A 24,138-nucleotide genomic window follows, 5' to 3' on the forward strand; every position below is an offset into this window, starting at 1 on the left:
GTATACAGCATAGAGGCCTGTGGGGGCTGCAGTTGTCATTAGTGCAGCCATGTTTAAATGGCATATATGTCCACATAATCTGTACCTTCCTCTTCATCCCTGCTCTTCAGACCCTGACAGTTTCTTGCCTGACGATGGCCATATCTTCTAACCACCTCTTCTTGACCACCAACCCTAATGCCCACACTGCCATCAGAGTTGGAGCTCTAGCTCAGAGAGCTTAATGGCTCTGACTTAAAGATCCTTCAGCAACTCTACTCTCTTACAAGAGCAAGCCCCATCTCTTTAGTAGGGCATCCAATATCTCCCACAATCTGACTCTGCCTTCCTCACGTTTATCATCATCATTTTGCCCCCCCCACTCGCCTATTTTCCCCTGTGTCTGGAAGCCTGCCAGGAGCAGACCACCCAAACAAACCCTGACTCCATGCTTCTTAGACAGTAGACTCCAGATAATGAAAATTCTGTCACCTTCCATCTCCCTGCTTCTGCTGTGCCTTTTTCTTAGAATGAGTTTTTTTTCCCTTTTTGTCCATGCTGTTTACATCCCTTTGCTATGAAACCTTTCTGATTTGCCTTGTTCCCCATGAAAATGAACCTCTCCTTCCTTGGGACCTTCATGCTGGTATAATGTTTGCTACACTGAGATTTGTCTATGGTAATTAAAAATCAATGAGATCTAGAAATAGCCTACTCTCATAAACAGAGCTGAGGAAAAGCATCTCCATTCTCTTGGCTACAACTTCTTCCACTTTTTTGACCTATCTTCATTCTCTCAACATGTTTGGCTTTTCTTGACACTTCTGAAAAATCAGAAAACTGAAGGATTTCCCAGATTGAGGAAAGTGTCTCTTCCCTATAATAGGTTGGTTTATTTCTCAATTTTGTAAGCCTATTTTCTTTCATTTCCTTCATAGAGGCAGCTCATAGCAGTAGGAGAGTGTGAAGGCCCAAGCCAGTGGAAGGCCTTGCTGAAAAGTTTTAGGAGGATCCCTGAGGCCAGTTCCTGAGTCCTGGTTCTGGATTATGTGTGGGAAGTACTCAGGAAACAGAACAGAGAACTTGCTTTACCCATAATGCTTTTAATGTAGAGCAGTTCACTCAGACCATAAGTGCCCCCTCCTTGGCCCCCTCGGGGACCAGCAAAGGGCTGGGGTCTTGATGGACAGCCATTGCTGATTTGGAGCCATAGACCCTCAGAGCCAGAGGGGTCTAAAGCTCCTTCTCTGGCAATGGGCTTTCTTGGCCCTCATATTTGAAGCTTGAGGATGATGTTCAGTTATGCCCTGCAGATCTCATTAGAGGCCATTTGCCCCATGTGCTCTACCAAGCATGGGGAGGGGGGTAGGGTGGGGAGAGCTGGTGTTGCACTTACTTGCCAAGGCCCCTTTCCCTCCTGTCCTAGCAGGGGTTTTAAGGACACTCCCTGGACGAAAGTGTCTCTCTTCCTTAATTAATTTATTAATTAACTCCACAAATATTTATTTGATCAACTACTTTGTCCCAGGTGAGCTATTGAGGATACTGTAGTAGGCAAAACAGATAGAGCCCCTTTCCTCACGGAGCTTACATCTTATCTGAGAAGACAGATAATAATAAAATGAGAACACAAGGAACATATGATTAGAAAGGAGCTAAGTGCTATACACGTGGACCTCGCAAGACGGATACACAGGAATCACATTGACAATATCTACATCATCTGGATGGAAAAGCTCAATATCATCAGTTAGAACAAGACCAGGGGCTGACTGTGGAACTGACCATCAATTGCTTATAAGCAAATTCAAGTCGAAGTTGAAAAAAATTAGAACAAGTCCACAATAGCCAAAGTACAACCTGGAGTATATCCCACCTGAATTTAGAGACCATCTCAAGAATAGTTTGACACATTGGACATTAATGACTGAAGACCAGTTGAGTTGTGGAATGACATCAAAGACATCATACATGAAGAAAGCAAGAGGTCATTAAAAAGATAGGAAAGTAAGAAAAGACCAAAATGGATGTCAGAAGAGACTCTGAAATGTAGAGTTTCTCTTGAACATACAGTAGTGTCATGGATTGAATTGTGTCCCCCCAAAATATCTGTCAACTTGGCTAGGTCATGATTCCCAGTATTGTATGATTGTCTACCATTTTGTCATTTGATCTGATTTCCCTGTGTGTTGTAAATTCTATCACTATGACTTAATAAGATACATTAGCGGTAGTTATACTGATGAGGTCTACAAGATTAGATAGTGTCTTAAGCCAATCTATTTTGAGATGTTAAACAGAGAAGTGAGCAGAGAGATAGGGGGACTTCATACCAACAAGAAAGCAGCACCGGGGGTGGAGCGTGTCCTTTGGACCTGAGGTTCCTGCACTGAGATGCTCCTGGACCAGGGGAAGATTGATGACAGGGACCTTCCTCCAGAGCCGACACAGAGAGAAAGTCTTCCCCTGGAGCTAAAGCCCTGAATTTGAACTTGTAGCCCACTGGACTGTGAGAGACTAAATTTCTCTTTATTGAAGACATCCACTTGTGGTATTTCTGTTACAGCATCACTAGATGACTAAGACAAGTAGCTAAAGCAAAAGGAAAAAATGATGAAGTAAAAGAGCTGAACAGAAGATTTAAAAGGGCAGCTCGAAAAGACAAATATCATAATGAAATGTGCAAAGACCTGGAGTTAGAAAACCAAAAGGGAAGAATATGCTGGACATTTCTCAGGCTGAAAGAACTGAAGAAAAAATCCAATCCTTGAGTTGCAATATTGAAGGATTCTATAGGGAAAATATTAAATGACTCAGGAAGCATCAAAAGAAGATGGAAGGAATACACAGAGTCACTGTACCACAAAGAATTGGTCGACATTCAACCATTTCAGGAGGTAGTGTATGATCAGGAACCAATGGTACTGAAAGAAGAGGTCCAAGCTGCACTGAAAGCATTGGAGAAAAACAAGGCTTCAGGAATTGACAGAATACCAACTGAGATGTTTCAACAAACGGATGCAGCGCTAGAAGTGCTTACTCATCTATGCCAAGAAATTTGGAAGACAGCTACCTGGCCATCTGACTAGAAGAGATCCATATTTGTACCCATTCTAAAGAAAGGTGATCCAACAGAATACATAAATTATCAAACAATATCATTAATATCACACACAAGTAAAATTTTGCTGTAGATCATTCAAAAACAGTTGCAGCAGTACATCGACAGGGAACTGCCAGAAATTCAAGCTGGATTCAGAAGAGGATATGGAACCAGGGATATCATTTCTGATGTCAGATGGATCCTGGCTGAAAGCAGAGCATACCAGAAAGATGTTTACCTGTGTTTTATTCACTATGCAAAGGCATTCGACTGTGTGGATCATAACAAACTATGGATAACATTGCAAAGAATGGGAATTCCAGAACACTTAATTGTGCTCATGAGGAACCTGTACTTAGACTAAGAGGCAGTTGTTCAAACAGAACAAGGGTATACTGCATGATTTAAAGTCAAGGAAGAGGTATGTCAGGGTTGTATCCTTTCAACATACTTATTCAGTCTGTATGCTGAGCAAATAATCGTAGAAGCTGGACTATACGAAAAAGAATGGGGCAACAGGATTGGTGGAAGGCTCATTAACAACCTGCATTATGCAGATGACACAATCTGTCTTGCTGAAAGTGAAGAGGACTTGAAGCACTTACTGATGAAGATCAAAGACCACAGCCTTAAGTGTGGATTACACCTCTACATAAAGAAAACAAAAATCCTCACAACTGAACCAATATGCAACGCCATGATAAATGGAGAAAATATTCAAGTTGTCAAGGATTTCAGTTTACTTGGATCCACAATTAACACCCATGGAAGCAGCAGTCAGGAAATCAAATGACACATTGCATTGGACAAATCTGCCTCAAAAGATCTCTTTAAAGTCTTAAAAAGCGAAGATGTCACTTTAAGGACTATGGTGCACCTGACGCAAGTCGTGATGTTATCAATCACCTCATATGCATGGGAAAGCTGGACGATGAATAAGAAAGACCGAAGAAAAACTGATATCTTTGAATTATGATATTGGCAAAGAACATAGTATTTACCATGGTCTTCCAGAAAAATGAACAAATTTGTCTTGGAAGAAGTACAGCTAGAATGCTTATTAGAAGTAAGGATGGTGAGACTTCATCTCACATACTTTGGACATGTTATTAGGAGGGATCAGTCCCTGGAGAAGGACATCATGCCTGGTAAAGTAGTGGGTCAGTGAAAAAGAGGAAGACCCTCAACAAGCTGGATTGACACAGTTGCTGCAACAACGGGCCCAAGCATAACAATTGAGAGGATGGTGTAGGACTGGGCAGTGTTTCCTTCTGTTGTACATAGGGTTGCTATGAGTTGGAACTGACTCAACGACACCTAACAACAAGTGCTGTGAAGGAGTCCCTGGGTGGTGCAAACAGTTAAGTGCTTGGCTACTAACCAAAAAGTTGGCAGTTTGAACCCACCTAGAGGTGTCTTGGAAGAAAGGCCTGGTGATCTACTTTTGAAAAATCAGTCACTAAATACCTTATGGAATACAGTTCTACTCTGACATGCCAGGAGTCAGAATTGACTCAACAGAAGCAGATTTTTATTTTTTACATGCTATGAAGATAAAAATGCAGGGTGGTATAAAGGTGTATAATAGGGCCTTGACTTCTGTAAGTGTATCTGTGTATAGTTGAGCTCAGGAAGGTATGAAAGCAGAACCAAGCTTTGAGGGAAAATGTAGGCACAGTTTAATACTTAAGGAACTAAGAAAAACTTAAAAGTTCTGATATATACAGTCCATTAGACCAAGTTTGATGGGCTCCAAGGACTGAGAAAGGCAATGGGATGCCTCCAGCAACTCACTTGGTATCACTAAATTAACAGATTTCCTACAGGTACCAGAAGAAGAGTTCACTCTGAAGCATTCAATAGTTCAGATGAATTCACTGATGTCTTGGACCAGCAAGTATGGACAGCTGTGTATGAGAATGCTGTTATTATCAAGTTACAGAAAATGTTCCATTCAAATTGATTTAAGAACTAGAATATTTTTTTTCTCCCATAATTACAACTTCAAAAGTAGAGCACGTTCCAGGATTGATTTAAAAAACCTGGGTACCTTCCATGTCTCTCTTTCCTCCTCAGTGTAGGTCTTCTTAAATCTGTGTAGGCAGTTCCAGGTGTTAACCCAGAAACAGCAATGTCCAGAAGAAGAAAAGAAGTTATCCTTTCCCGTACTTCTTTCTTAAGAATGGGGAAAACTTTTTCAAAAGCTTCTCTGAAGACACTTCCTCACATCTTATTGGCCAGAACTGGATCATGTGTCCATTCCGGAACCATTCCCACACAGAGGGATGGAGTTGCCATGAGTGGCTTAGATTACTCTTACGTGGTGGAAGTGGAATAGATGTTGGGAATCCAACCACAAATGTCTACCATAACCTAGCAAACTAGTGAGAAAGGCTTTTTCAGTAGACATTAACTTCTTCCACCCCCTCAGATTACAATATGTAGGATGTCACTTCTTTACTGATGTGATGGGTTGCCTTGAGCCCCGTCATCCTCCTTGGCCTTGTGCCTCATGCTCTGGAGAGGGCTGGCCAGGCCCTGGGAGACCTTTTACCCACCATTGTCCTGTGCTTCACAGCTGTGCCAGCCCCAGCATGGAGCTTTCCACAGCCTGATCCTCAATCGCCAAACAAAACAAATTGATTTTTTTCATATATTACAAATCAGCGCTCCAGGACAAACGTGCTTTTTCCGCTTATTCTTTGTAATAGTCAGCTGTGGGTCTTTTATGCCTCTACCTTATCACACAGAGATAAAAATGATAGGAGAACGAGAAATCAATTAGGTAGCAAGAAAATATCGCAGCTACAGTAAAGCAATTACACCAGGATTACACCAGGGCTAATAACCTCTGCAGCAAAAATTAGACAGTTATGTCAAGCGAATTTTGAAAACAGCAGGAGTTGTTTTGACCCAGAAAAACAACTTATTGCCTCTACTGTCAGTCACTATGGTTTCAAGTCCTGGGAGCCTGATTTAGTTGATGATGGAGTAGCTAGATTTTTATGTATATACAGCTCTTGTAAGAGTTTGCCGTAGACAATACAACTCCTTCCTTTCTCCTTCCCTCCCTCCCTTCCTCCTGTCCTTTTTCCCTTTCAGATATATTTTATGGAGGACCTGGCACATCTCAGATACAGATCTAGATACTATATAGCTTTCAATTTCTATAGTGTTTCTGAGGAGTGTGTGTGTGTGGTGTGTATATGTGTGTCTCAGAGAGAGAGAGAGGGAGAGATCAGAGAGTGACTTGGGCTAAGGGTCATGTCTGTTGTGTGACTGGTGCAGGTTATCAGTCAGGCATGCATATGTTCATTCAATCTAACATTTATGAAGTGTCATAAGTGTGCCATATTTGGAATCCAGAAATTAAGAGCCACTGTCCCTGTACTGTGCTCAAGACACAGCCACACAAGTAAGCAATTAAACTCCCATGAAGCATTAATGGTGGTCTGGACAAGGACTGAGGTTGAAGATTAGGGCAGTGAACACCTGAGTTGCTACTTTGCCTAGGGTTGGCAGGTACTCATCCTTACTTCTAATAAGCATTCTGGCTGTACTTCTTCCAAGACAAATTTGTTCCTTCTTCTGGAAGTCCATGGTGTATACAATATTCTTTGCCAACACCATAATTCAAAGATATCAATTCTCCTCATGTCTTCCATATTCATCATCCTGAGGGGTTGGTACTTGAACTGGACCTGAAGGATGTGCAATAGTTTTCCAGAAAGAAGGCAGGGTACGTTTGGAAGCACATTCAGGAATAAGGAATGATGTGTACAAAGACACAGGGGTGAGAGGAGTGTGGTGTGTTCAGGAAAAAACAGATAGTTTGTAATGGCTGGAGCAATAGAGTGCAAGGAGGGTGTGTCAGCCACTTACCCTGGAATAGCCAGAGAATCTTTGAAAAAGATAAGTAACATTTTTCCTAGCAGATATTAAATGTATATAAAGCACCAATAACTAAAACCATGTGATATTAGTGCCAGAAAAGCAGGCAAATACATTGAAGATAATAGAAAGTCCAAACCAAAACCCAACCCAACCTGCTGTTGTCAAGTCAATTCTGACTCATAGTGATCCTATAGGAGAGAGTAGAATTGCCCCATAAGGTTTCCAAGGAGCAACTGGTGGATTCGAACTGTTGACCTTTTGGTTAGCAGCGGAGCTCTTTAACCACTGCACCACCAGGGCCCCAATAAAAGTCCAGAAACAATAAAAATATTTAATACTATAAATATGCATATGATAGTATTGACATTTCAGCCCATAGAGAAAGGATAGATTATTCAGTAAATGGTATTGGGAAAAATGACTGAGCATTAAGGAAAAAAAAATCAGCTTAGATCCTTAGCTCAATTCTAACATCAAAAGTAAATGGTACAGGGACAACTGTCAAACCAATTAAAGATATTTTTATAAGTGAGATTCTTAACACATTCCTAACACTGAAATATTTTCAAATAATTAAAAAATAAAATGAAAATCATTAAAAGCATAGAGAAGTATTTATTATAAATATGCAGAAGGGACAATTTCCCACGGATGATATAAAACATAAAAATGTAAAGGAAAATATGAGTAGATGTAAACACGCTAAAATTTAAGATGTCTGTATATTTTTAAAAAGCCATATTCATTACATTCAGATTGTCACATGCATTTATAAAAGATTTTGCAAAGTGCTTTCCTATGATTCTTTTAATTTTTTTTATATCTGGTCATTTGCCTTTCTCATTTCTAATTTTAGTTATTTGTCCTTTCCTTTTCTTAATTAGGTCAGGTGCTGTTAGCTGAAAACAGATTCAACATGAAAGGCAAATGACAAATCAGGGAAATATTTGCAACATATGAAAAAAAATGTTTAGTGCTCTTATTATATAAAGAGTTTCTCTAAAGCTAAAGAGTAGAGAAAATAAAAAATGTTCAAACAGAAAAATGGGTAAAAGAATTTTAAAAAGGAACAAAAATGGTAATAACCATAAAAAACTGTTTAACCTTTGTACTGAAAGAAATACAAGTCAAAACAACAAATGATAGATTTTTTTCTTACCTATAAAGTTGGTAAAGATGTGTGTGTTTCTCCAGTTCTTGTCCATTGTGACCCATGGCAACCACATGTGTGTCAGAGTAGAACCATGTTCCATAGGGTTTTCAATGGCTGTGCTTCTTTGGAAGTAGATCACCAGGTCTTTCTTCCAAGGCACCTCTGGATGAATTTGAACTATAAACCTTTCAGTCAGTAGTTGAGTGAGTGCTTAACTACTTGCATCCCCAGAGATACATATATCCAGGGATTTATATATAGTTATATTTATACGTATATGTTTATTTATTTATAAATATATCTATCATTTTATATATATATGTGTAGGTGGCCACCTATTGATGTGTGGGCGTAAGAGTCTCTGTAACACTGTGTGTTTGGTCTAGTTAGGCTTGGAGTTAAGAGTTTACTCTGGTTTAAGAGAGTCATAGAGGGACAGATCCAGCCTAGGGGGCCAAACAGCGGTTGAGGAAGAAAAAAAAAAAAACAAAAAAGAGTTGACTCTTAGCTCTGAGAGATGTGAAACTGTAGCAACTTGTACCAGGAATTAGTTGAAAAACAAGTTCCCCCCAAAATTTCGCCTGGGCCTGGTCTTGGTTCAAGAAGGGAGAAGAAGCTGAAAGATAGTGGAGAATGCCATGTCCCCCAGAGAGTAGCCCTTTCCTCACTTGGACGAGCCCACACTCACAGATGGCAGAACAGTGAAGACAATGACTGATGAGTGGTCATATTGTCAGGAAATGCTTCAGTGAAGCTCAAGGACAAGGCCAGAGGAGGCAGAACTGCATCTTCAAGGCTCCCCCATAGCTGGTAGCAAGAAGCAAAGTGTGGGGTGAGGGTGGGGCAATAAAGGTGGGAGAAAGGAGGACTTAGATTGATAAGGGAGCTCCCGGTTAGTGCAAATGGTTAAGCAGCTGGAAGGTTGGCAGTTCGAACCCACCCAGAGATGCCTGAGGAGACAGTCCTGGCGACCTGCTTCAGGAAGGTCACAGCCTTGAAAACCCTATGGAGCAGCTCTACTCTGTGCGCATGGAGACTCCATCAGTCTGAATTGACTCAACAGCAACTAACAACAAGAACAGTTTGATGGGACCTGAGTGAGACCCACTTTTGGGATCATCATCTTTAGTCACCAGACAATTTATATCTTGCCTTTGCCAAGGATGCTGAAGAAAAAAGCACACGTTGGGCTATAGGCAGGTTTGAGGAGAGGCCCTAGTGGGATGATGAAGCCTGAATTAATGGGAGAAATTTCAGACAGTGAAAGACCCGCGGTGACATATCTACCCTGACAGTACATTGTGAGCCGTGTGGTTTGCGAACCGTGTCCGCCCTACTGAGCAGGGGATTTGCACGTGGCTGATTCCACCCAAGCTGATGGGAAATCAATCAGGAGAGAAGCAAGCACACGAGCTGCTAAAGAAATCAATGCCTGTCAGTTGCCTGTGATGGCATGAACCACTTCCTTCCAGTTCCTTCTCACAGCTACCTTAGCCTCTCCACTCTTCACTTATCTTTGACTGGCTGTCTGAGTAACCTTCATCTTCCATTCAAGCTTCCTTCCAAGTTGTACTTGGTGGAGGAGAGGGTGGTCAAAACCAAACTCACTTTTGCAGAGTCCATGCTGGCACATAGCGACCCTATAGGACAGAGCAGAACTGCCCCATAGGGTTTCCAAGGCTGTAATCTTTACAGAAGCAGACAGCCACATCTTTCTCCTGTGGAGTGGCTGGTGGGTTCCAACTGCCAACCTTTCAGTTAACAACTGAGCACTTTAACCACTGTGCCACCAGGGCTCCTCTTGAAATAAAATGTAAATGTTACATTTTCGACTCAGCAGAGATGACTGGACAAGAGCGAATCACAGAAAGTCTGCTGGGCTGGCTGTCAGGGACACCCTGTTCCCACTCAGCTCCACCTCTGATGGGGAGCAAGTCATTAGCTTCTCTTAGCCCCAGGTCTACTCTTGTGAAATGTTCAGGGGTTGGACTGTGTGATGGATAACATTTCTCCCAGCTTTAATATTTTGTGAGACTAAAGATGAGTAAAGAGCAAGAATGGATGATTTCCATAATGTCGGAAAACACTTGAAAAATGCTCCACCACCTTAATAATCAAAGAAATTCATATTAAAAGGAGAAACTTTTTAACCAATCAGGTTGGCAAAGATTTAATGAAGAAATGGTAATATCTTCCATTGGAATGGGTGAGGAGAAACAAGAGCTTTTTGATGCTGTTGGCAGTACACCTTTTCTAGAGGGCAGTTTGTTATATGTATCAAAGGTGTTAAAATGAGCATTATCTTTGATCTAGAAATTCCACTCGAATGAATTCTACCTCACTCTAGCCACTAGAAGCTTAGTGCCAACTTTTCTCCCATTGGCACTGCCAGTACAATTTTAAATACAATATAATTAAGTACTTTCATAAAGTACAATAAAATTAAGTACAATATAAGTACGAGTAATCCATAGCATTCTTTATACTATCCAAAAGGTAATTGTTAATTCTTCTTCACCCAGGACATATTATGTGACACACTATGGTAGGCTTGAGGGCACTCAAGAGATGTAGGATCAACATGGCCCACATACACACTAAACATGCCAGGTCCTCCCTGCAATTTCCTGCTCATCCACACATGCAGAGCCACCGTTTCAGGGGGTGATCCTGCCACCTGACCAAATGAGAGCCTGCTTTAACCAGGTTGTTGTGTGCCTTTCTACTGAAAGACCATTGGCTGCAGGACACAGAGAACATTCTATGGCTTGGTTGCCAAGGCCCTTCACAACTAAGCTCACCCCAGCCACAAGAAGAAGCTTCCTGACAACTTTGCCTCCAACTGGCAACTGCCTGCCTGTTCAATCACTGCCCCCACACACCCTCTGGCCTCCTGTCATCAGTGAGCCCACGTCCTCTCTACCGCTCCCAATCCTCCCCTCTTTCAGTGGTGGCTCCCTTCTTGGGAGCCACAATAACCTTGTTTCCACAATAACCTGTTGTTGTGGATTGAATTGTGCCCCCCATCCAAAAAAAAAAAAGCCCTAAGAGAATGCCACCATCCTAAAGAAAACATGAGTTGATAAAGGTTTGTGGCAGCCTCATATAAAAAAAAAAAAATTATATTGAAATCCTAACTCCTGGTACCTGTGAATGTGACCTTGTTTGGAAATAGTGTCTTTGGAGATGTTATCAGTTGCATTAAAAAGAGGTCAGGCTGAGCAGAGTGGGTCCTAATCTCATCTGAGTGGTGGCCTTTAAAAAAGAAGAGACAGAGAGATACAGGAAGGACGCCATATTATGCTACAGCTGTAAGCCAAGAACACCTGGAGCTATCAGAAGCTAGAAGAGAGGAATAGAACAGATTCTCCCTCAGAGTCTCAGAAGAACTCAACAAGGCCAACACCTTGCTTCCAGACTCCCAGCCTCCAGAACTGTGAGACAATACATTTCTGTTCTTATAAGCCACCCAGTTTGTGGTATTTTGTTACGGCAGCTCTAGGAAACTCATACACCTGTCCTCACATACGGCTGTCACATTCACTGCACATACACTCTAGCATATTAGTATATACTGTGTTTTTTGCTCACTTTTGTTTCAGGTATATCTATCTTTCCAATAGTAAGATCCCTAAAACTGGTGCTATGTCTTAGGAAAGACTGCATGACATAGGAGGAATAACAGAATATGAAATCAGACAAACCTAGGTTTAAATTTTGTGTGATGTTGGGTAAATTACTTCTCTGAGCTTGAGTTTTATCATTTATAAAATGGGAACTACAGTAACTATTTCACAGAGTTGACATGTGGTTAATGGGATAATTGTTGGTCACTTGCCACAATGCCTGCTCTGTAACACATACATAGAAAATGTTAGTTCCCTCTTCCTTATTCTACTTGGGAAGAGTGGGACTTGACCTGTAGTCATTTTAGATAAGATCTTGTGACCAGACCTCAAGGACACTAGGACAAATAAGTGACCTGTGTGGGAGGAGAGCAGCAGTTGGTGGACCAAAGAAGCGCCTGTGTGCCCTGCAGCCTCTTACCCGATGATGGTCAGAGGGATGAAGTACACCAGGAAGGCCACGATGGTCATGTACAGTGTCCAGTAAGAGTTGTCAGGCCACAGGGCCCAGCGCTTCACTTCTCCGTTGGAGAGTTTCCTTTTCCCAAATATGATCAGGGTGGGAATGGAGAACAGGAAAGAGAGGCTCCAGGCAATCCCGACGAGGACTTTGTCTTGCTTCTCTGCTCAAAGAGAAGAGAGGGATGCCTGGACACCTGGAAACATCCTTGGGGAGCATATCCGGAGTCTAGTGTGGACAAGAACCACTGTGCGAGTCACCCTGGGCCTCTCAGGGCCTCTCAGGGCCTCAGTTCCTCATGTGCAACGTAAGGATAATGGTATAGGGTCGCTATGAGTTGGAATGGACTTGATAGCAATGTGTTTGGTTTTTTTTGGTACAGAGTTGACATAAGGATTAAAAAGAGAATGCTTTTACAGAAGAGAGCACGCTGCCTGGCATGAGGTGACTGCTACTTCCCTTCTTCTTCACTGATTTACCCACCTGATTCTTGAAATGTTGATGCATCCAGTCCTCTAGTGTTAGGGAGCTCAGTGTGTACCGTACGCATTTGAAAGGTCGCTTTGCAAACGCTAAGTTGTGTGTTGTATCCACCAACATGTGCTCAGCCTCTCTAACCTCACTGACTGCACAGGCAGGGTCAGGGCCCTTGGTCTGTCTGGCCTTCTTCCATTCTACCTAGTGCTGCAATGCACTAGGGCAGTATTTGAGGGTTGCTGGCACAGTGGTTAAGAGCTCAGCTGCTAACCTAAAGACTGGTAGTTCAAATCTACCAGCCGCTCCTTGGAAACCCTATGGGGCAGTTCTACTCTGTCCTATAGAGTCGCTATGAGTAGAAATTGAGTCGACAGCAATGGGTTGGGTTTTTTTTGGTTTGGTCAAATGTTAAGGAGTCCAAACAAAGCAAGTGGGCCAAGTTTACCATCTTTTCTTTGTAGGAACAGGGAAGGAATGGTGTAACAGAGAAAGAACACTGAATTTGGTTCTGGAAACCAGGGTTCAAACCAAGCTCTAGTTTGAAGGGGAGCAATGGGAGTTTGGGTTAGGAAGGAAGCATTGAGCAGAATGGAGTTAAGAGAGCAAGTGGCGTGGCTGGAGGGATTTTCTTCCTGATAACAAGGTTAAAATTTAGTGGATTTCTAAGGACCTTGGCAACACTAGTAATTGCTCCTGCATGGTCTTATTCTCTCACTGGTTAAAGAAAACCAAAGGAGTTGCCATCGAGTCAGTTCTGACTCGTGGTGACTTCATGTGTGTCAGGGTAGAACCGTGCTCCACAGCGTTGTCAGTGGCTGATTTGTTTGCAAGTAGATCACCAGGACCTTTTTCTGGGGTTCCTCTGGGTAGACTTGAACCTACAACCTTTCGGCTAGCAGCCAAGCATGTTTACTGTTTGCACCACCCATTTATCTACTTGTGTAGGTTTTAGAGCCTGAACTTTTGGGATAATCTGTGACTCCTGGGACCCACTCAGATTCCACTTGATGAGGAAACAATGCAATCACTTTTGAGTGGGATGAACATGGAAATAAATGGATTAAAAGAAGCAGGACACTATGTTTTAGAAGAAACTCTACCAAGGGACCAAAAAACGTTTCCTCGAAGTCCCATCAGCGCACATGCTTGGAGTTGCTTTTCTCATACTGGTGCTGGGCTATACTGGGAAATCCCCACTGTCTTAGTATCCTAGGCAGCCAAGTGTTGGGAGGACAACCAATAAGGGCCAGGTGTGCAGCCTGTGAACACACAATGGCAGGAAGACTGCTGCCTTTCCAGGCAACTGAGCCCATCTGCTATGGAGAATGAGTGCTCAGGGACCGAACAGATGAAATGCAGGTTAGAGTACTAGGTGGACTGTCTCCTGTGTCCTCCAAAGTGGCTGTGTCTGTCACTGGCCTAAAGTCAGAGTCCTTCTTCCATTTGCTCTTGTCCAGTGCTGTACTTCTCTGCTTTTGCCTTCTCCTTTTCTATACAACACATATATTTCTTTTAATCACTAAGTAACACATGGTGATCACAGAAACATTAGGAAATACAAATAAGCAAAAAAAGAGGAAAAGAAAAAAAAAATCCATAGTGTCACCACTCAGAAATAGCTAGTTGAAATTTTGGTATGCATCCATATATATTGTCTAGATTACATATATAAAAATGAGATCATAATATACCTGCTGCTTTGTAGCCTAGTTTTTTTCTCTGAAACAAATATTATGACTATCTTTTCATGTCAAGAAATCTACATCGATACAAATGCATTCAGACATTTTCAGTCAGTAGGATCCTTTCTTCAAATATAATTTTATGTTGAGACCAGTATAGAAATGTACAGGGGGCTCAGGGAGCTTAGGTTGAAGCTGGCCAGAGCCCCCAGACCCACCCTGAGGCAATGCCACAAAAACAAACAAAAAAGGAGTCCTCTGGGGGTCAGTGAAGCACAATTTGAACAGCACTGGTAATAATAATTTTTCAATGTTTGCACCAAACTCTAATTTTGTAAATCGCCTATTATTAAGTATATAAATTGTGTTTAATTATCTTTTATTATAAATGATCCCTATGTATCTTTTTTAACTGCTCTGGTTATTTCTTTAGGATGAATTCTGAGGGGAAAATGTATAAGCCTTTGGCAAATATTGTTAAATTTCCCCTGAGAGTGTCTACAACTTATGGCTCCCACTGGAAGTGTACACGAGTTCCCATTTCCTCCCACTCTCCAACACTAAAGGTTCTGCCGTCTCATCTTATTACCTGATAGGGAAAATTTCCTGTCTGAATGCTCAGTTTTGCAATTCTTTGGTGGTCAAAATGAGCATCACTCGGAATCAACCCGATGGCAATGAGTTTTGTTTTCATGTCTCCTGTTCGTCCACATTTCTTCATTCCGGTAAAGTTCACTCATGTCCTTCACCCATTGTAACGGGTGTATTCTTGTATTTTCTGTTATCTGCCAGAATTCTTTATAAGAAGAACGTTAACCCTTTGCTTGTTGTATAAAGTACAAATGTTTTCCATTTGTAATTTTGCTTTTTAAGTTTGTTTACGAGGTTTATTTAGACAAAGAAATATTATGTTTTTTATGTAGTAAAAACGGTCTTCATTCTCTTGGCTTTTGGTGTTCTTCGTAGAAATGTCTTTCCCTCCCCAAGGTGATACAAATTTTACTCATCTATCCTTTTAATAATTTTATGTGTAAAATTTTTACCTCTTTAATCCTACTGGAATTTATTTTGTAGTTAGCTGTGACATGTGTTGATCTAATCTTTTCAAATTATTAGACAGCTATTTTCCTACCACAGACTAGTTTTTTCTAACAGATTTGAAATTCTATGTGTTTTATATATAGCTATTCTGGTTCTGGAGTCCCTAGGTGGTACAAATGGTTATCGTGCTTAGCTGCTAACCAGAGGTGCCTTGGAAGAAAGACCTGGCCATCTACCCCCAAAAAATCAGCTATTGACAACCCTATGGAGCACAGTTCTACTCTGACACACTTTGGGTCACCATGAGCCAGAACAGACTCAACCGCAACTGGAAAAAAATTCTGGTTCCAGTATCACATTCTTTTAATCAGCAACATGTTATATTATGTTTTAATACCTGACACTGCAGCTCTCTCTTTATTATTAGCCAACATTTTCCTAATTGTTCTCACACTTGTATTTCCAAAAAAACCTTAAAATCGTCACCTTTTCTAGATTTGTTGCTAAGGAAATTACGACTTTAGTAAAAAAGAGTAAAAAATAAATTGTGGCTCCCCTTCTTCTCTTGGTTTAATTGCCCTTGCCTTGTGCCTGCTCAGCCACGTTTGATCCCGCCCAGCTCCCACCCACTCCATGACATTAGTCTTTCGTCTCTTTTTTCTCTCTTGCAATATGCAAGTCTCTTTTACTCTTTCGTGCAATATGTATTATATTCTCTCCTGATCTTCTCTTTCTCTCTTTGTCCATAATATCTGGCATTCTTTTGACTTTTTTCTTTTCACTAATGTCATCATACTGCACGGATTATTGTGCACATTGTTTTTATCACTCAAAATGAGATGTAGATATTTTCGTGTCCGTGGATCTACCACCTCCATTGAGAGACAGGATGTGTAAAGTTGAGGACACTTAAGTTAGACCCCAACTCTCTGAGTTCAAATCCTGTCTCTGCGTTTACTAGCTGTGTGACCTTGGGCAAGTTACTTTAACTTTCTGGATTGCAATTGCCTTGTCTGTAAAATGCATATGTTAATAGAACCTAGATCACAGAGCTGTTGTGAGGATTAAAGTAATATATATATATTGCCTGCCCTTTGCCATTGAGTCAATTCCAACTCATAGCAACCCTATAGGATGGAGTAGAACTGCCCCATAGGGTTTCCAAGGCTGTAATCTTTATGGAAGCAGACTTCCACATCTTTCTCTGTCGGAGAAGCTGGTGGGTTCAAACTGCTGACCTTTCAGTTAGCAGGTGAATGCTTAACCACTGCACCACCAGGGTATGGCATAAAGTATGCACTTAATGAACATAAGCTACCTAAAACTTCTACGATAAGATAGTTAGCCATTTCTCTACTGAGGGACACCAAGGTTAGCTTGAATTTTTGCTATCCTGAGCAATGCTATAGTATACTATATATATGTGTACACGCCTCCTTCTGCACACACATGGGTGTTTCCTGAGAGCAGATACCAAGAAGTAGAATTTCTGTGTCAAAGGGCCGCACATTTTATATTTTAATAGATATGGCTAACTTGTCCTTCAAAGTATCTGCACCAACCTACAGCTCCACCAGTAGTAAACTTAATTTCCATATCTCCACACCTTGCAGTTCCCTGATGATAGTAATTACGTGTATTCTAAAGTCTTGTTCTACTTGCGTTATTAATTTTGTTTCCTTAGGTGTAAATTCTGCAGAATGGTATTTTAAATTTAGTGTCTACATTCCACAGTGTTGGCTTTTGTCACATTTTTATGATATTTGATTACATCTTTGTAGTCAAGTTTCCCTGTTAGGGTCTTCATTTTCTGAGTTTTCAAAGCCTGTTTGAAGGGTAATGCACTTCACTGAACATTGGATTCTTGTGAGCTATCAGGGGAATGGAGGACAGTGGGCAGACAGGGAGCTTGTCCTGTGACCAGGCACCCACCATTCATCCAGGGCATTATTTTTTCCCAGGACTCCATTCTTTCTTTTCAAACCCAACATCGTACCACTTGAAAGTAGATACCTTCATCCCTGCTGCCTGTCTGGGATATGGGAGGGCAGCAGGAGGAGAGACCTGCTGTGATTAACTTTTCTCCTCATTGTGCTGGAGAAATCACCCTGTCAGTTGCCTTGAACTGTTTGTCATTCACCCCATCTACTCAGGAAGCACTTGCAATAATTCTGCATCGCTGCAGTGTCTTCTGTGAGTATTGTGGGCCTTCCCTGTGTGGTTTCAGCCTTACCTCTGACCCATATGCTTCCTTCATTCATAGATTCCTTACTGGTTCTAGACCAAGGAGGATTTTCTTTCTTGTTTCCCAGTATGATTACCAATTCAAAATTATTTTCTATCATTTTTGGGGTGTTGAGATAAGGAGGGCACAGGAGTTTGTATCTGGGAAGTGAGCAAGTTGAGTGGGATGTTCCTTTCTTTGGAAGGTGTATGTATCAATACTGCTGTAAAGGAAAAGGAGGGAAAGTGTTAGCACCAAGGTGGATGATCACAAAGTAAGCCAAGCAAACCACCTTCCTTAGTGGCTTCAGACCTTTCATGGAAACATCAGCATTTTTCCAGGCTGTCAAACTTTCTTTTTTACATCTTTTTGGGCAGTAAGACCCGTGAGGTAGGGAAGGGGATAAAGGAGAAGAACGAGGAGGAGAGAAGGAGAAGAAAGGGGGAGTAAGAGAACTATTATTAAGAATATATCAGTAAACCTTAAACCAAAAATATCCCCTGAAGTCTTCTTAAGGAGCCCTGATGGTGCAGTGGTTAAGCCCTTGGCTACAAACTGAAAGGCTGGTGGTTTGAAGTCACCAGCTGCTCTGAGGGAGAAAGACGTGGCAGTCTGCTTCTGTAAACTTCTGTAAAGATTACAGTCTTGGAAACCCTATGGGGCAACTCTATTCTGTCCTAGAAGGTCTCTATGAGTTGGAATTGACTTGACAAATTTTTTTTTTTAAACAGAAATCTTCTTAAAACCAAACAACAGTTTGGCTTAACTAGTAAAGAATGTCTGCCTTGAGCATTGTTCTTTATCTATATGGGATCAAATTGACAACAGCAACTCGAAGGATTAAATAGGAAATTTAGGGGGCAGTGAGTTTATGTTAATGTGGGGGGAACAACTCAGAAAAGGAGGATGAGAACAGTTGCACAGCTCATAGAACATAATCAGTGTGATTGAATTGTACGTATAGAAACTGTTGAATTGATGCTCCGTATGTTCTTCTCTGTATATTCTGAACAACAACAACAAAAATAAATTATACATAAAAGAATATATTACTGAAAACAATCCCACCCTTACCCAAGGATGACTCCTCACAAAACAGCTCATGGTCGAGCCAGCTCACCTCTTTGCAGGAACTTCATGGGGTAGACGATGGCATGGTACCTGTCTATACTGAGGGACACCAGGACGTAGGTAGAGGCGTAGAGCAGCACAACCTGAAGACAGAATTGAGAGGAGATTTATACTTCACAGAGGTGAGGGAATGCACATCATGGAAAGAGTAGGATTGTGTGATATTTAGAAACGTGGGTACTGAACCAAGGGAGGGGTGGGGGTTGGGCTAGAGAGCAGAACGACTGACTCTGAAGCCAGGAAGCAGATTGCTGTTCCTGGCGCTGGGACTTACATTGCAACTGTGACAGGTGAGAATGCTTCCAGCTCTGACTTGCTCCCTCACTTACTTGGCTTCTCGCAAATCCCACATTTCAGGATCTGACCCTCTTGACATTTCTATGGTACATTTGTTTGTAATTGACTCTTAAAGCTAAACTGATTTTCTCCACCACAATTGACATTCCAGAATAATTAGAAACAAAAGTTCATTTGCCTTTTATCAGTGAAAGTTGTTGAGAGACAATAGAAGAAGGGTTGGGGAGTTTCAGGGCGTCTATGTGCTATTTTGAATCATTTATAAGCATCAGCTCTGGCACATCAGAGCTTCTCTACCTTGTCTACTTCTCTAGCAGGGCTGCTCACTAGGGTCAGTCCCTAGGTCTCCTCTTCCTGCTTCCCGCTCTGTCTTTGTTAATCTTACCCATGCCCTTTAATTATTCTGTGTATGGTATTATTTGCACACTTTGCAGATAAGGAAATTGGGATATAAGAGGCTAACATCTCTTAAGTGAAGAACATATTCAAAATGTAATTAAATGCAATGTTATGAAAGGATGATCAAGGTGCAAATTTTTCAGGCAAGTTGGAGCCTCATTTCTTCCAAAAGCCCAGCTATATCTCGGCCTCATAACCTTAGGGTGAAACCCAGAGAGTGTATAACAGTAACTAGAAAATGAGTCTGAGTCTTGGACTTCTTTCTAAAACGAAATAAAAATTACAAGACTTTGATGATAATCTTTGTTCTGAATTTGTAACTTCGTGTTTTTTCACTGACTCAAGTAACAATTACATTGTTGTTCTTTATTATGTTATTTCTTTAACATTACCAAAATTTTGCCCATCTAAAAAAAGCAAACCAAACCTGTTGCTGTTGAGTTGATTCCAACTCATAGCAACCCTATAGGACAGAGTAGAACTGCCCCAGATGGTTTCCAAGGAGTGGCTGGTGGATTTGAACTGCCAACCTTTTGGTTAGCAGCCAAGCTTTGAACCACTGTACCACCAGGGCTCCTATTTTGCCTGTAGAAACCTTCAATATTGCAAACTTGAGGCTTGAATGTTTTCTTCAGTTCTTTCAGCTTGAGAAATGCCAATCATGTTCTTCCCTTTTGGTTTTCTAACTCCAGGTCTTTGCACATTTCATTACAATACTTTACTTTGTCTTCCTGAGCCACCCTTTGAAATCTTCTGTTGAGATCTTTTACTTCAACATTTCTTTCATTCGCTTCAGCTAGTCTATGTTCAAGAGCAAGTTTCAGAGTCTCTTCTGACATCCATTTTGGTCTTTTCTTTCTTTCCTGTTTTTTAATGACCTCTTGCTTTCTTCATGTATGATGTCCTTGATGTCATCCCACGACTCATCTTGTCCTTGGTCATTAGTGTTCAATGTGTCAAATCTATTCTTGAGATAGTCTCAAAATTCAGGTGGGGTATACTCAAGGTTGTACTTTGGCTCTCATGATTTGTTTTAATTTTCCTCAGCTTCAACTTGAACTTGGCTATGAGAAATTGATAGTCTGTTTGGCAATCAACCCCTGGCCTTGTTCTGATGATATTGAGCTTCTCCATCATCTCTTTCCACAGATATAGTCAATTTGATTTCCATGTATTCCACCTGGTGAGGACCATGTGTATAGTCACGGTTTATGTTTTTGAAAAAGGTATTTGCAATGAATATTTTGATCTTTAAGATTTCTATCATGCATTCTCCAGTGTCGCCAGGGCCATATTTTCCAATTACTGATCCTTCTTCTTTACTTCTAACTTTTGCATTTTAATCACCAATAATTATCAGTGCATCGTGATTGTATGTTTGGTCAGTTTCAGACTACAGAAGTTGGTAAAAAACTTCACATTCTTCATCTTTGGCCTTAGTGGTTGATGTGTAAATGTGAATAATAGTTGTATTAATTTGTCTTCTTATAGGCATATGGATATTATCCTATCACTGACAGCATTGTACTTCAGGATAGATCTTGAAATATTCTTTTTGATAATGAATGTGATGCTGTTCCCCTTCAATTTGTAATGCCCGGCAGAGTAGACCATATGATATTCCGATTCAAAATGGCCCATACCGGTCCATTTCAGCTCACCAATGCCTAAGATATCGATGTTTATGTGTCCCATTTCAATTCTGATGACTTCCAATTTTCCTACATTCATACTTCATACCTTCCATGTTCCGATTATTAATGGATGCTTGCAGCTGTTTTTTCTCATTTTGCGTCATGCCACATCAGCAAATGAAGGTCCCTAAAGCTTTACTCCATTTGTGTCATTAAGGTCGACTCTACTTTGAGGAAGCAGCTCTTCCCCAGTTGTATTTTGAGTGCACTCCAACCTGAGGGACTCATCTTTCTGCACCATATCAGACAATATTCCCCGGCTATTCGTAAGGTTTTCATTGACCAATTTTTTAAGAAGTAGACTGCCGGGTCCTTCTTCCTAGTCTGTCTTAGTCTGGAGGCTCTGCTGAAACCTGTCCACCACGGGTGACCCAGCTGATATTAGAAATACCAGTGGCATAGCTTCCAATATCACAGCAACACACAAGCCACCACAGTATGACAAAATATTAGAAGTAAAATATTGAATGACACAGGAAACATCAAAAGAAAATGGAGGGAAAACACAGTCACTGTACCACAAAGAATTGATCCATGGAAGGAATACAGAGTTACTGCACCAAAAAGAATTGGTCAACTTTCAACCATTTTAGAAGGTAGCATATGATCAAGAACCAATGGTACTGAAGGAAGAAGTCCAAGCTGTACTGAAGACACTGGTGAAAAACAAGGCTTCAGGAACTGACAGAATACCAACTGAGATGTTTCAACAAATGCATGCAGTGCTGGAGGTGTCTATGCCAAGAAATATGGAAGACAGCTTCCTGGCCAACTGACTGGAAGAGATCCATATTTATATCCATTCTGAAGAAAGGTGATCCAACAGAATACATAAATTATTGAACAATATCATTAATGTCACACACAAGTAAAATTTTGCTGAAGATCATTCAAAAATGATTGCAGCAGTACAACAGGGAACTTCCAGAAATTAAAGCTGGATTCAGAAGAGGACATGGAACAAGGGATATCATTGCTGATGTCAGATGAATCCTGGCTGAAAGCAAAGCATACCAGAAAGATGTTTACCTGTGTTTTATTGACTATGCAAAGGCATTCAGCCATGTGGATCATAACAAATTGTGGATAACATTGCGAAGAATGGGGATTCCAGAACACTTAATTGTGCTGCAGAGGAACCTGTACATAGACCAAAAGGCAGTCATTAGAACAGAGCAAGAGGATACCACATGATTTAAAATTAGGAAAGTTGTGCATTAGGGTTGTATTCTTTCACCATACTTATTCAATTTGTATGCTGAGCAAATAATCCGAGAAGCTGGACTGTATGAAGAATCCAGGATTGGAGGAAGACTCATTAACAACCTGTGATATGCAGATAACACAATCTTTCTTGCTGAAAGTGAAAAGGTCTTGAAACATTTACTGATGAAGATGAAAGACTACAAACTTCAGTATGGATTACACTTCAACATAAAGAAAATAAACTCTCACAACTGGACCAATAAGCAACATTATGATAAATGGAGAAAAGATTGAAGTTGAAAAGGATTTCATTTTACCTGGATTCACAGTCAATGCCCATGGAAGCAGCATTCGAGAAACCAAACGACATATTGCATTGGGCAAATCTGCTGCAAAAAAACCCATTAAAGTGTTGGAAAGCAAAGATGTCACTTTGAGGGCTAAGGTGCACTTGACCAAAGCCATGCTACTTTCAACTGTCTCATATGCATGCGAAAGCTGGACAATGAATAAGGAAGCCCGAAGAAGAACTGACGCCTTTGAATTATGATGTTGGCAAAGAATATTGAATATATCATGGACTGTCAAAAGAATGAACAAATCTGTCTTGGAAGAAGTACAGCCAGAATGCTCCTTAGAAGCAAGAATGGCGAGACTTTATCTCACATACTTTGGACGTGTTATCAGGAGGGATCAGTTCCTGGAGAAGGACATCATGCTTGGTAAAGTAGAGGGGCACTGAAAAAGAGGAATGAGATGGATTAACAGAGGCTGCAACAATGGGCTTAAGCCTAGCAATGATTGTGAGGATGGTGCAGGACTGGGCAATGTTTCTTTCTGTTGTACATAGGGTTACTATGAGAAGGGATCAACTGGACGGCACCTAACAACAATGACAGAAACATCACCAAAAATACATTCTAGCAACAATGTTGTGGAAGGTGCCACAGGGAGGGGTTCTGAGGACTCATCAGAGATTGAAGACCCTTCTGGGGAACATAAGAAGAAATTCTCCTTTTGGTAAAGAAAAAATGATTAATGTAGAGAAAAGAAAAAGATGGCTAAATTGAAGAAAGAAATCAGACAATTGTCTCCTTAGGGAAAGGTGGGTGTTCGATGTATGATTCATGAATTCAGAATAATTGAGGCTGGCTATGCACAGCAAGGATGTGACATCAGTACCAAGTGAACAGATTCATGAAGGTTGGAAAATAGAGCACTCAACTGTGGAACCCACGGGGTTGTATGTTGTGATGGGAAGGCCATGAGTCTCCCGACATCTGGGCTCTCTTGAGTGAGGTGGCTGACACAAGTTCAGAATCCGGAGCAGGAGGAGGAGTTGCAAGGGAGCATGACCCAAGGAGCAGCCAACATTAATAAAGAGAGATCTATTGTACTTTCAGACACAAAAAGTATTTAATTTCAGGGATTAAACATCTTCAAACATGTAGGCAGGGTGAAAAAAAAAGAAAAGAAAAAGAAAGATTACATAAGAGAAATGCATCTCAAATTGTCATGTCTCTTCTCCGTGATAATAAATGCCAGCAAACAGCATAAAAACATGTGCAGAGCTTTGAAAGAAAAATTATGAACCAAGAATTTTGTAAATATCATTCCTGTGCCAAGAGACAGAACAATTTTCTTGGCTATATGAGAAAGAAGAAAATATAACATCACATACTTTTCCTGAAAATCTTCTTTGAGGTATACTTCAGCAGATTTGGAATAGTTTCAAAATTAAGAATTCAAGAAGAGGGAAGGGAATAGAATAA

General features: G+C 40.9%; 1 protein-coding gene across 2 annotated transcripts in view; it reads right to left on the reverse strand.

The window, feature by feature from the left end:
- The window catches only part of NPSR1 (neuropeptide S receptor 1), a 200,527-nt gene that overhangs the window by 21,700 nt on the left and 154,689 nt on the right, over positions 1–24,138 (reverse strand). Inside the window, exons 4-5 of one of the 2 annotated variants that reach the window (XM_004385313.1) lie at positions 18,760–18,853; positions 12,177–12,378 (exon numbers count right to left, since the gene is read on the reverse strand). In XM_004385313.1, coding sequence (XP_004385370.1) covers positions 12,177–12,378; positions 18,760–18,853 — 296 coding nt within the window. The remainder of the gene's footprint in view (positions 1–12,176; positions 12,379–18,759; positions 18,854–24,138) is intronic. The other variant, XM_012558111.1, reaches the window with a different exon arrangement.

Source organism: Trichechus manatus, unplaced genomic scaffold (genome assembly GCF_000243295.1).
Source record: "Trichechus manatus latirostris isolate Lorelei unplaced genomic scaffold, TriManLat1.0 scaffold00137, whole genome shotgun sequence".
NCBI lineage: Eukaryota > Metazoa > Chordata > Mammalia > Sirenia > Trichechidae > Trichechus > Trichechus manatus.